The sequence below is a fragment of the Channa argus genome, chromosome 15, assembly GCF_033026475.1.
Source record: "Channa argus isolate prfri chromosome 15, Channa argus male v1.0, whole genome shotgun sequence".
Lineage (NCBI taxonomy): Eukaryota > Metazoa > Chordata > Actinopteri > Anabantiformes > Channidae > Channa > Channa argus.
In genome coordinates, this window is record NC_090211.1 from 2,857,333 (window position 1) to 2,870,203 (window position 12,871).

General features: G+C 38.9%; 3 protein-coding genes across 3 annotated transcripts; all 3 read right to left on the bottom strand.

The window, feature by feature from the left end:
- Nucleotides 1–1,042: 1,042 nt before the first annotated feature.
- Nucleotides 1,043–8,290, bottom strand: LOC137099769 (ferritin, middle subunit-like). Its single transcript, XM_067477020.1, has 5 exons — nt 8,164–8,290; nt 2,083–2,254; nt 1,783–1,929; nt 1,484–1,609; nt 1,043–1,382 (listed from the first exon to the last, which is right to left on the bottom strand). The coding sequence occupies exons 2-5, from the start codon at nt 2,182–2,184 to the stop codon at nt 1,227–1,229; spliced, it is 531 nt and encodes a 176-aa protein (XP_067333121.1). The 5' UTR covers nt 2,185–2,254; nt 8,164–8,290; the 3' UTR covers nt 1,043–1,226.
- On the bottom strand, nt 6,647–8,171 carry LOC137099768 (ferritin, middle subunit). Its single transcript, XM_067477019.1, has 4 exons — nt 7,978–8,171; nt 7,346–7,492; nt 7,113–7,238; nt 6,647–7,023 (listed from the first exon to the last, which is right to left on the bottom strand). Exons 1-4 carry the CDS (start codon nt 8,077–8,079, stop codon nt 6,868–6,870), a joined length of 531 nt encoding a protein of 176 aa, XP_067333120.1. The 5' UTR covers nt 8,080–8,171; the 3' UTR covers nt 6,647–6,867.
- A 2,107-nt stretch (nt 8,291–10,397) lies between the features above and the next one.
- LOC137099770 (ferritin, middle subunit-like) lies at nt 10,398–12,462 on the bottom strand. The gene is made up of 4 exons (XM_067477022.1): nt 12,352–12,462; nt 11,476–11,613; nt 10,650–10,775; nt 10,398–10,578 (listed from the first exon to the last, which is right to left on the bottom strand). The coding sequence occupies exons 1-4, from the start codon at nt 12,445–12,447 to the stop codon at nt 10,423–10,425; spliced, it is 516 nt and encodes a 171-aa protein (XP_067333123.1). The 5' UTR covers nt 12,448–12,462; the 3' UTR covers nt 10,398–10,422.
- Between the last annotated feature and the right edge of the window lie 409 nt (nt 12,463–12,871).

Genomic DNA, 12,871 nt, shown 5'->3' on the forward strand with positions numbered 1-12,871 from the left:
ATGTAAACTGCACAGAATCTTTGAACGGTGAAAAATATTGACGATTTGGTCAATTTCTCCGTATATGTGATAGTATTTTTAAGTCAAGAAATGACAGAGAACTAAGACGAAGAACAAAGGACTGACATGCAGCAAAGGAGACTGTCTGGTGCTATAACCATTGAACTACGAGGGCAGTCTGCAAAGAATCTAGGATGTGTGTGGACACAAACAGCAGGTATAGCTGGTGCTGATATTACATCTGGTTAATCCATATAATACATCAGCATCAACTATCTCATTATATTTTCTATTAAATATATGCATCTTCAAGGTGACTACTGTATAGCAACTGAAGGTGTCAAATAAATGTACTGGAAATTAAAGCGCAAAAAAGGGTTTTGAACCTGGTTAGGCGTAATTAACAAGTAATTACCAGATAATACTGCGGTTTTACTTGGAAACAAAGGTCCAGATTATTGTATCAAACACGCCTCAGTGGAGTGTGTCAGCTGCCATTTACATGTCGATGGATGCTTGTTTTATTGACCTGTGCACTGATCACGACATGGTCAGGATTTACTTACGCTTCTCAATAAAAAATTGCCATGTTATTACATCTTTATGACAGAACACGTTGAGAATTATTAGGTATTCTTAGTATTCTTACCAACAATTGAACATGTGACCCATCAAGAGGCATTGCAGTGAAAAACTTCCTTTCATGCCCAAGAAAAAAATACAAAAGACAACACATGGATAATCAGGTATATGTGGCTGGTGCTGTATTAATAGCAAAAACGTAGTTGATTTAATTTTTTCTTCTACGTCTTAATGGAAGTCCAACATTCTTTGCATGATTTGTTGCCCAAACTGTGCATCTTGTTGCCTTGTGTGTACAGCTACATTTTGTGCAGGTAGCCTATTATTATAGAAAATGACTCTGTAAATTGTGGGATGTCATTCAAAGCATTGCAAGTGACGTGTCAGTCTCATAAGCGCACAGTTTAAATGTCAAAAGAAAAATAACTTACAGGCAATAACTTGTTTGCAGACAGAGAAATCCATCTCAAATGGTTTATTCACACTGACAGATCAGAAACATTCAGTTACAGTGTTTGTTGAAAATGTCACAAGGAGAAAAATGACAAAACTGTAAGATTATATCATCCATACATTAATGTGACATTTAAAAACAGTAGCACCACAGCAAATGAGAAATTTATAAGTTAAGCAAAGCACATTGTTTAGCTCTTCTCCCCCAGGGTGTGCTTGTCAAACAGGTACTCTGCCATCTTGTCCTTGTCAGCATTCATCTTGGTGAGGTTGGTGAGGTGGTCTCCCAGCTTCTTGATCATCTCTACCTGTTCTTTCAAGTAGTGGGTCTCAAGGAAGTCACACAGCTGAGGAAAAGACCAAACAATAATCACTGGTTTGCCTCAGACAGAATTTTCCAACACGTAATGAAGTTTGTCAGCATTAAGAGACTCATCATCCTACTTACATGAGGATCCTGATGCTGAGAGGCCAGTCTGTGCAGGTCCAGCAGAGCCTGGTTTACGTTCTTCTCCAGCTGCAGGGCGCACTGCATGGCTTCTAGACCGCTCCCCCACTCATTGCGATCTGGTTTCTAGGAAACAAAACACATTCAATTAAACAAACGGAACAGTTAATCTACTTTTTCCTGAATACACATTGTCTTTGATTCTCCTCCTGGGCCAGTAAAACCAGGATAAAACCCTGCATAATGATAATGGTGTGGAGAGACATCGGAACAGACCTAGCTCTCCAGTCTGTACTGACCTTGATGTCCTGGAGGAAGATGCGTCCTCCTCTCTTGTTCTGGAAGGACAGCAGCTTCTCAGCGTGCTCCCTCTCTTCATGACTTTCCTCCTTGAAGAAATGGGCAAAGCCTGGGAGGGCAACATCATCACGGGAGAAGTAGAAGCCCTGGGAGGGACAGAGACGGGACAAAAATTATTAGAAGACAACACCCAGTATTACTTGCAAGGAAACATGTGAGCAGATATTACCAAGTACAAGCATAATACACATGTGGATAAATACTAATGGAGGCAAAATATAAAGTGTTGTTCCTCTCACCATGGAAGTGTAGGTGTAGGAGGCAAACAGCTCCATGTTGACCATCCGGTTGATGGCGGCCTCGCAGTCACGGTTGTAGTTCTGACGCACTTGGGACTCCATTTCTGCTGGTGTTGGTGTTTTTGTCCTTTTTTTACGTTAAGGCTTAAGCTAGTGTTCAAGTAGAAATAACCTGCAGTTAAAAGGACGAAGTTCCGTTCAATCACTGTTGAAGCAAGAACTCCTTTGTTTCTCTGCCCTGCTGTGAATTGGCTGAGGAGTCGCTCCCTGTATTTATTCCCCAACGCAGACTAACGTCACTCTGCTCATTTCAACCAATCACTGAGCTCCGGCAACATGAGAATTCATTTATTTATTCTGACCTGCTGACAATGATAAAGTACTTCTGCTGTTTTACGATACAATAAACTGCCTCATACTGGGTTTTAAATTGTGAGTTAATAATGGTGTAAATTATGTCTTTGCAGAGAATCTGTAAAGTTGCTATTTGCTTTTATTTGAACATGGTAAAAGAGTAAAAATATCCCTAAAACATATTCAGTTCTAATAAATTTTGACCTTTAAGTCATGATTACAGCGACTTGCAGCTGAAAATAAAGTCATGGAGTACAGCTAAAAATATCATGTTTCTCTAAGTGGATGTACAGTAGGTGTCACTGGTGTCGTGCCCTCGTGTGTACAATTCCCCTCAGCAAACTCCGCCGAGCTCGTTCTAAAAGAGCACAGTTAACTTGCATCATAATGAGACTATGATGAATTGACTCAGCACTGTGTGGCCAGCACGTTTCCACTTGTACAGCCTCTCTTCAGTATATTTATTTAAACCATACAGATGTTGGACTTGTGCTTTGCTGACATAAGGACACTGGATCTAAATCCTCCTGTTTTCATTTACCATTTGTTCATACAACCTCAATGTCTGATAATTATACTTAATGTTACTGGTACTGTCACTTCAATTGTCTTTTTAAGGATAAGATGTAATCCTGTATCTTATTCCTTTGGTTTAATAATACGAGCTAAAACTACACCAAGAATAGTCTGAAACCTAATTGGCAAAAAATGTGTATCACAGAGCAGCTGTTCCTATGCAGTTACACATTTCCATTGAAAAAAAAAAAGCTCCACTGATCTCAGAGTGGCTCTATGAAAGACATACCTCACTTTAATGATGAAGGGGAACTAGTCTTTTTACAGGAATGATGAACTCAGCTAGATGGCTAGCAAGATGGAAAAGAGAGAGAGCACCAGCAGCTACAGCCAAGTTGTAGCTGCTGGTGCTCTCTCTCTTTTCCATCTTCTTTCAGCATAGGTTTATTTTATTTTTGCAGCTAATCATTATCTCACACTTTAGTTTCGGTTGCACCGGGTGTGAAAGACTTTGTTCCCCTGTCTGTTTGTGCACTCACATGTACTCTGAATAATTCATGTAGTTCCAGGAACACATTGATCACTCTGTTGTAATACCATCTTGTCTTGCCCATATTCTTTACAGGAAGGTTTTGTTCTAGAAACTTTGCCTGGGACTGACACACTATTGTCAGCTTTAGAAACAGATGCTGCTGCTTCTCTTCTCTCAGGACCATTTTAGATATTGGGCACTTTGGCAGTGTCACCAGATAGAGGAAAACTGAGGAGAGACTTCAAACTGGACTCATCTAGGCATGTTTATTCACTCACACCAATGTTTGAGAAGCACATATGACTAACCAGGTTTTATGTTCCAAACAAACATTCAGACACAATACAATCATAATCGAGATGAGGACTGTAGCCTATTGTATGTGCACAGGTGTGTTTTCAGCTCAAGTCAGGTGGAGTGTAAGTTGGAAGGTTTAATAAAAGAAAGTCTTTTATGAAAAAATAATAAGGCTGCCCAGAAAATATATGTGGTGTACAGGCATTAAAGACACAGATGAACAGTAATATGAAAATATCCTGCACATGACCAGAACCAGAATGACACTTAGGCAGTAAAGTGCAATAGATCAACATACACAGTGAAGTAAAAAGTAAAGACTAAATCTGAGCATAAGCAAACGTCAGTGTTGCTGTTTAAAAGTCAGTACACACTACACATAAAATTTTCATGCATAAAAAAATGTAGAACACTGGATGTGATGGTGCAGCAAGTGTCTGTTTCTACCCAGTTTATGTAACACATATTGTATTTGCTAACATGACTCAACTTCCATGTCATGTCACTCATTTGTGAGTCTACTACCAAGTAGGATGAGGTTCAAATGAGGATTTAGCTTTGTCGTAGTTGTGACTCAGCATTTCCACAGACTGCAGGCCACCTGTTGTCTTCTCCGTTGTTGTCAGTGTGGTGGTGAGAGGGAGGATGCTTGCAACCGAGGAAACGTCTGACTGGGAATCGAGCAGGAGGTTAACACTGTGCTCTAATGGGACCAGTTTCAATGGAACCAAACACTGGATTGGATTTGTTGAAATTTGTCCTCCAGCTCCCTGTTCTGCTTGTTTTCTCACTATCTTCGGCTCTGTCCACTGCTGATTACCTGGATCAGGTGCATATATTCAGTGAGAAGCTGGAAAGTACAATCTAAGATAGAGTGGGGGAAGAAAAAGTGAATTGAGGAAAAGAGAAATCCTCAGGTACCTCATCCCTAGTTGTTTTCCATCTATCCCTACCCAACTAGTGCCCTACCCACCGCTGATTATCACGATCCAGTGTATTCAGTTGGAAGTTGGAAGATACTAAATTGCTTTGTCTACCCCCAACCCACCCTCACCTAAGATGACATCTTCCAGCTTCACCCGAAACAGGGAATCAGCAGGGGGTAGTGCTGCCATAGTTGGAAAAAAGTGTGGAAGGGATCCATAGGGACCAGGCTTTGGAGAGCATTCCCTCTCCTTTGCATACTCTTTGTTCACCTGCGCAGGGAGACCCCAATGGATTTGTAGTCCATCACCTTAACCACTGCAGCCAAGACAACTGCGGCTCGCGGTCGTGCTGTGAGTCCTAGTTTGTCGTCTTTACAGATTAAGGCTGAATACTGTCCTTTAAGTGGAGGGACACAACTCCTCTTGGTTTAATATGGATCTTTGTTGCAGAGAGAAGTGTCCCAGTCCGGCTGCAGTTTATATCTTCGCTACGAAGAAAAAACATCCTCTTTTGAATTGTATTTTACCATTACTTCAATAAATGGGAAATTTAAAGTACAAATGTATAACCTCGTACATATGTTATGTACTGCTAGTTGGCTTGGTAATTTCACACTGGGGATCAAAGTGTAAAGATGTCGTATTGGTATATACTCAAGTAAAATAGAAATACATCAAAATTGTAAGTAAATGTACTTCGAAGCAGTAATTTAGTATAATAGTATAAAAGAATAATTGGACTAATCAGCAACATGAATAACAGTTCAGGGTCACCACAGCGGATCATAGCATTATAGGACCCTAAAGAGTCTGCTTTTATTCCAACGTAACTCGTTGACCTTCTGTCTTCACAAACCAGTACTTGATGGATTATGGGTCACAATTATGTTCTTAAATCATAAAAATGATAAGTTCTTAAACATACGGATTAGTTTTTACAGGACTGAGTTTAGGTTATTACTGGGGACAGACTGCAGAGGTTGCCGTGTCCTATTCAATTCTAATAGTTTGAGGAAAAAAATAAAATACACCTTTTAAATTTGCAGCTGTTTTCCACGTTCGCTAGTTTGTTGCGAGACTCGATTTGGACCCATTATTTATAGAAATTAAAATATGCAAGAACCACTGTACAGTAAATCTGGAGACATTGTACACAAGTAATTTGTAATTATTTTATCAAGGGGGATGCAAACTTTTGCACCAATACAATTTTCATTATTTAACTTTTTTATGCACTCAATTTTATACACCATTTTTGTTGCTTCTGATTATAAATGAACATTTGTACTAGCTGGCAAATGCAGACTTTATTCATGTAGGTAAATGTAATTATGGGTTGAGATTTTTTATTTTTTTTGGACTCAGAGCAGGGCCAAAGATTAAACTAATGTAATTATATTATTTTCTTCTAATGCTCAGTGATCAACATTTAGGCACACAAGGAGAAGGTACAACATTAGCCCAGAATTTGTTTCTGATTGCAATAAACAAAAGTTGGGTTATTCCAATCAATCCATGAAAGTTTAGTAGTTGTAATAATAATACTCTCAGAACTATGCATGTGAACCTCAGGGTGGCACTGTAGCTGTTACTATAAGGTAATGGAACCTTTCCTGTTTCCTGTTTGTTTAAATTATCATGTGTCCAGACTGTTGACTTGGTTTAAAATTTCCTCTTTTATATTATCAATTCATTTAAATACGATAAGATACCTGAGGTCTGTCAAATGTACAGTATTTGTATTTATGCAAAACACTGCTTTTAGCTGTGGAATTACCCATTCTTAAAAAAAAAAAAAAAAAAAAAACACAATATAACACTTTGGCCTTAGATTTATTTTAGATGCTGGCTTATGGCTTTCATGCCTCTACTTTAAAATCAGTTCCAAAGTTTAATAATTTTGAAGACTGATAGATAAGACAAGATGCAGACACTGAAATCCAGCTCAAAAGGTTTATTCAGACAGATTAGAAACATTCAGTCAGTGTTAAAATGTCACAAGAGGAGGCTTCTTAGCAAGTGACATAGCTGTACACTTCAACATGCATCTTTCTATGACATTTCAAATAAACAAACCCCACAACAACAGGACATTATAAATTAATCAGAGTAGTTAGGATTATGCTCAGTGAATGAAGAACAAGAGCAGAAGCCTTGTGTTTAGCTCTTCTCCCCCAGGGTGTGCTTGTCAAACAGGTACTCTGCCATCTTGTTCTTGTCGGCATCCATCTTGGTGAGGTTGGTGATGTAGTCGCCCAGCTTCTTGATGGACTCCACCTGTTCGTTCAGGTAGTGGGTCTCCAGGAAGTCACACAGCTGAGGAAAAGACCAAACAATAATCACTGGTTTGCTACAGACAGAATCTTCCAACACATACTAATGAGGTTTGTCATCGTCCAACTTACATGAGGATCCTGATGCTGAGACGCCAGCTTGTGCAGGTCCAGCAGAGCCTGGTTTACAGTCTTCTCCAGCTGCAGGGCGCACTGCATGGCCTCCAGACCGCTCCCCCACTCATCACGATCTGGTTTCTATGGAAGAAATTTAAAGAAGACTAAGCCTTTGTTCACACAGTATCCATGTTCAATTTATATAACATTACTGTTGTCCATCACACACAGCCTCAAACTGTACGGACCTTGACATCCTGGAGGAAGATGCGTCCTCCTCTCTTGTTCTGGAAGGACAGCAGCTTCTCAGCGTGCTCCCTCTCTTCATGACTTTCCTCCTTGAAGAAATGGGCAAAGCCTGGGAGGGCAACATCATCACGGGAGAAGTAGAAGCCCTGGGAGGGACAGAGACGGGACAAAAATTATTAGAAGACAACACCCAGTATTACTTGCAAGGAAACATGTGAGCAGATATTACGGAAACCGTTATTAGAAATGACATCAGAAGTGGTACATGACTCATGTCTTTGCATAGTCTAATCTGTTTAGTGTGGCTGGTTTAGACACAGAAGCCCCAAGGAAGATAAATGTAATGCAGAACCTTTAATACAATGAAGATGATAAGGAAAAAAAAAAAACCCACACCTTTTATCTGGCAACCTGCCAATCAACTTCAGCTTGAACTCAAATGATGCAATAGCGCTTTATTTTTAAAGTACGTTAATTAGCAGCTGTATTTAATAACAAAGCATTTTAGTTTTAACCTGAACCTAATGTCAGCAGAGGATAAAATATCAAGATATTGCACAGCATAAGCTCATCACACACACACACACACACACACACCAGAAGTAAAAGGATAAAGTGTTGTTCCTCTCACCATGGAAGTGTAGGTGTAGGAGGCAAACAGCTCCAAGTTGACCATCCGGTTGATGGCGGCCTCGCAGTCGCGGTGGTAGTTCTGACGCACTTGAGACTCCATTTCTGCTGGTGTTTTTCTCCTTTTGTTAACAAAACGGTACAAAAATAGAACTTTACGTTAAGCTAGTGTTCAAGTAGAAATAACCTGCGGGACGAAGTTCCGTTCAATCACTGCTGAAGCAAGAACTCTTTTGTTTCTCTGCCCTGCTAAGGAGACGCGGTTTGCTGTATTTATACCCCACCTGAACCACGTGACAGATGTTACGTCACTCAGTGATTCAGGTGGAAGATGAGACGTTTAATGTTGTATGAATTTGTTCTGACCTGGTGACAGCAGCCACCTGCAATGACGAGGCATTTTTGGGTTTCAAGAGAATAAATTGCTTCATATTTGAATTTAACGTGTGAACATGTAAATGTTTAACTCTCTCTTTCATTTTATTTGCACAAAACAAACAAAACAAATATCTATAAATCTTCTGACTCAACTTTGATTTATAATTTTATATATATAGTTATAGTATATATAGCTATAGTATATATAGCTATAGTATATATAGTTATAGTATAGTCAAGATACTAGCTGCAGCATTTGAACTATTTAAAGACGAGAGAGGATGACTGAGAAACAGCAGAGTACGACTCATTGATATTTTAAAATTATTGAAAGCATTAAAGACTTCACTTAACAACCTGGGCTGGAGAAAAGCTGGACTTCACAATTGAATTGAACTGTTTATGAAATCTTAAATCCTTATCAAAAATCACGTCAAGGTTTTTAATAGTTGTCTTCAGGCTAAAGACCTGCAAGTTTCCGTTTTACTGCAGGTAAACGCTGTGCAAACATGACTCAACAATTTAGACAACACCGTTGCCTTATTTTGTTCTTTGTGGCATCACCCAATTAGTGAGTTCAGTACTGAGTGTTATCAGATTACAATGAGCATTGTGTCATGTTGTGACTCAGCTTTACACAGGTTCCACGTGGCCTTCGTGTTGTTTTGGTCTGTTTCCATCGGTGTGACAGTGAGAGGGAGGAGAAGCATCTGACTGGGTGTCGGGTAGGTGATGGCATCAGTGCCCTGCTGGATGAAACCAGTTTGGCAGAAAAATAAAGGCAGTTCAAAAAAGACGCCTATGACATGATTGACTGAAAGTTAAATAATCAGTCCTAAGTGCATTGTTTCATTTTAAGGCGATTTTCACTTATTGTCCGTACTGTACTTGGAAACTACTATTACATACATCCCAAATTACTAACATCCTAAAGGAAGATAACGTGAGTTTTATTGATACATAGCATGTGTTATTTAGAAGCTTTTCCAAGAAAAAGCATTTACATTTACAGCCACACTACTCTGTGCAAGGCAAAAAAATTATTTCATAAAAAACTTTTGTGTGACTTTGAGTATAAATTAGTGGTCTCGTTCAATAATTATTCAGGTTTTATCATTTGTATCCTTGTGCATCCACAGTTTTAAGCTAATATGTTTCTTCAGTTTAAATACTACATGTCTACAGCATTTAATATGAACTGGTAATAATAATAGCTAAAAACAGACACCCAAAATTCAGCTCACAATTTTTATTCAAAAATTCAAATTACGACTTAGCCAGGGGCATGAATCTTTGGTTTAACCCGAGATTTGATTCAACTTTATTCTCATTACACATGTACAAGTACAAGGCAACGAAATACAGCTACTGTCTATCTTACATGGACAGGCAGACTTTTCAAGCTGGACTGACCCTTTGCCCTTTCAAGGTTTTTAATACTTTGTCTGTCTCTGTCTGTCTGTTTGTCTGTCTTTCTCTGTCTTCTAAGTATTTTTACTATTAAATAAACTATTTGCGTAGTTTATTTTTCATTTCGTTACATTTTTATTAATATGCAGTAAATTTACTGTTACTTATTTGCACAGCAAACAGGTAATATGCAGTAAAAATAATGTTCAGGGTTGATCTAGCACCGTTAAAGCAGTCACTACATTTTTATTGTTATTACATTTTTATCATTTCTTCTGTAGAATCACACTCTTTCATTCTAGTGTTTTAAATGATCAGTTTTGCATCATAAGTGCAGTAATGGCATTACTGCAAGCAGGAGGGTCAACAAGACCAGACCTGGCCTTTTGTAAACATGTCTGAAAAGTCCTTTACATATTTTGTAAAGTGCTTTGAGATGACTTTGTTGTGAGTTGACGCTATATAAATACAGTTGAATTGAATTAAATTGAATTAGAAATACTTGGAATCACAACTTTTGGTAAAAATCTCACAAGCGGAGGCTTTGTATGACACTATAAATAAACAGTACCTATAATACAGCACCAGAGAACCTTATAAGTTAGGCACATAGATATGACTTTCAAAGAGATCGGGCTCCATGTATTTGTCCTTGTCTTTAGCTCTTCTCCCCCAGGGTGTGCTTGTCAAACAGGTACTCTGCCATCTTGTTCTTGTCGGCATCCATCTTGGTGAGGTTGGTGATGTAGTCGCCCAGCTTCTTGATGAACTCCACCTGTTCGTTCAGGTAGTGGGTCTCCAGGAAGTCACACAGCTGAGGAAAAGACCAAACAATAATCACTGGTTTGCTACAGACGTCGTCGTTGTTGTCATCGTCCAACTTACATGAGGATCCTGATGCTGAGACGCCAGCTTGTGCAGGTCCAGCAGAGCCTGGTTTACAGTCTTCTCCAGCTGCAGGGCGCACTGCATGGCCTCCAGACCGCTCCCCCACTCATCACGATCTGGTTTCTATGGAAGAAAACTATTTTCCGTTATAACAGATTTAACGTACATTTCTACAGCAGTGCTGCTACCCATCGCCCTCTGTCTCATGAGAAGTTCCAAGTATAGAGAATGTGAAGTTATGTCTTGAAATTGATGTGATCTGATAAGAAGCTGCCCTCCAGAAAAACACAGTTATATACTGTAGGTTGTTTGTACTATCAGCCAAAATCAACCCAACGTTCTAAATAATCCTAACATCTTTGTGCTTAACCCTAACCAATCTCCTGTGTTTGTACAGGGGTTTAATTTTCTTTAGCTAAAACCTTCCAAGAAACACCTGCCACCTCACTCAGAGGACTTGTTGTCCATTCATCTGTCTGTGCTACAGTAGTTAGAATAGGTTACCTACACCTTTTGTTTTTTAAAAAAATGTATTCATATTTTATGTAAATAGGAAGAGATAATGGTGAAGGAAGAAACTTAAAGAAATTAAATTGCCATAGCACACAACAGTATTTTGAAAAACAAATAACAGTAAATACATGAACATTCTTCCAGGGGTTTTGCGAGGACAAAACACTACATAACACTCTTTTGGGATCAAAAGAGAGGGATTGAGCATCAACACTTCAATTGTATTCCAGTGTGATTGGTACAGATAAACTAGTATTATCGTGCAGGGGGAAGGTTTCTTTACAAGCCTAGATCTCTAGTCTGTACGGACCTTGATGTCCTGGAGGAAGATGCGTCCTCCTCTCTTGTTCTGGAAGGACAGCAGCTTCTCAACATGCTTCCTCTCTTCATGACTTTCCTCCTTGAAGAAAAGGGCAAAGCCTGGGAGGGTCTGGTTGAAGTAAAAGGCCTGGGAGAAACAGAGAGAGGACAAGAACTGTTAGAAGACACAACCATAAGGCTGTCAGGAAGCTGAACTCGCTCCCGAACTTGTCATTTTTGCACTAATTCTGTTACCTGCATTGATGTACACTTTACTGGTTTGCACTCCATCTGCCATGTACCTTGCGCTGTTTTTACTTTATTGTACTTTGTATTGTATTTTTATTAGTATTACTTTCCAATGCCCTTATTGTATAGTTGAATTGTATAGTGTATTTTGTATTTTTATATTTATGTGATGTAGATCTTAGGCTCCACTGTTAGAACTACCTGTAAGCACCATGGATACGAGAGAAATGCAATTTCAGTTCCCTGTATGTATGTACTGTACATGTGGAAGAACTGACAATAAAGCTTGAGCTTGACTTGACTTGATTTGATCATTATTACGCAAAAATAAATAAATAAAAGATACAAAGAAAAAAGTAGACAAACGGTGATAAAGCAGTTAAGAGCCAGACAAGCTATAAGCGAGTTAATTTGTATTCAGGAAACTGCTAATTAGTGTTTCAACAAAAAAATAAATAAAATTTGTTCGAACTGAGTTTTATGTATATTTTTTATGTCTTTATGTAATGCAACATTCAACATATATAATCAATTATGTGCTAATCATCTGTCCACATATACTGTATGATAAGTATCGAATCATAATCGGTCTTGGCCGGTACCTGATACTAAAAGTATCAGATCAGCTTCCTCTCACCATGGAAGTGTAGGTGTAGGAGGCAAACAGCTCCACGTTGACCATCCGGGTGATGGCGGCCTCGCAGTCGTGGTGGTCGTGCACTTGGGAATCCATTTCAGCAGGTGGTTTTTTGTTCTTTTATTTTAAAAAAAAAAGAGCTTTAAATAAACTTTGTCAATAGTGTTCAAGAAGAAATTAACTGTGAGTGAAAAAAGAAATTCTGTTCAATTACTGTTGAAGCAATAACTCCTTTGTGGTTTTTCCCTGCTGTGAAATTACAGAGGAGTCATTTCCTGTATTTATACCCCACTGAAGACTATGTGAGTAACGTCATCTGCACATTTCAGCCAATCAGCTCTGGTAGAATGGGAGTTCATTCATTTATTCCGACCTGCAGCCACCTGCAATGATGAAGCATTTCAACAGACAACAGCCTGCATCGTAATTCAGTGTAGTATAGGTTGAATGTGGTAATTGATGTGATGTGCACAGCTAAGATGTAAAGTTGACATTTCCTTTTATTTGCCTACATACATAA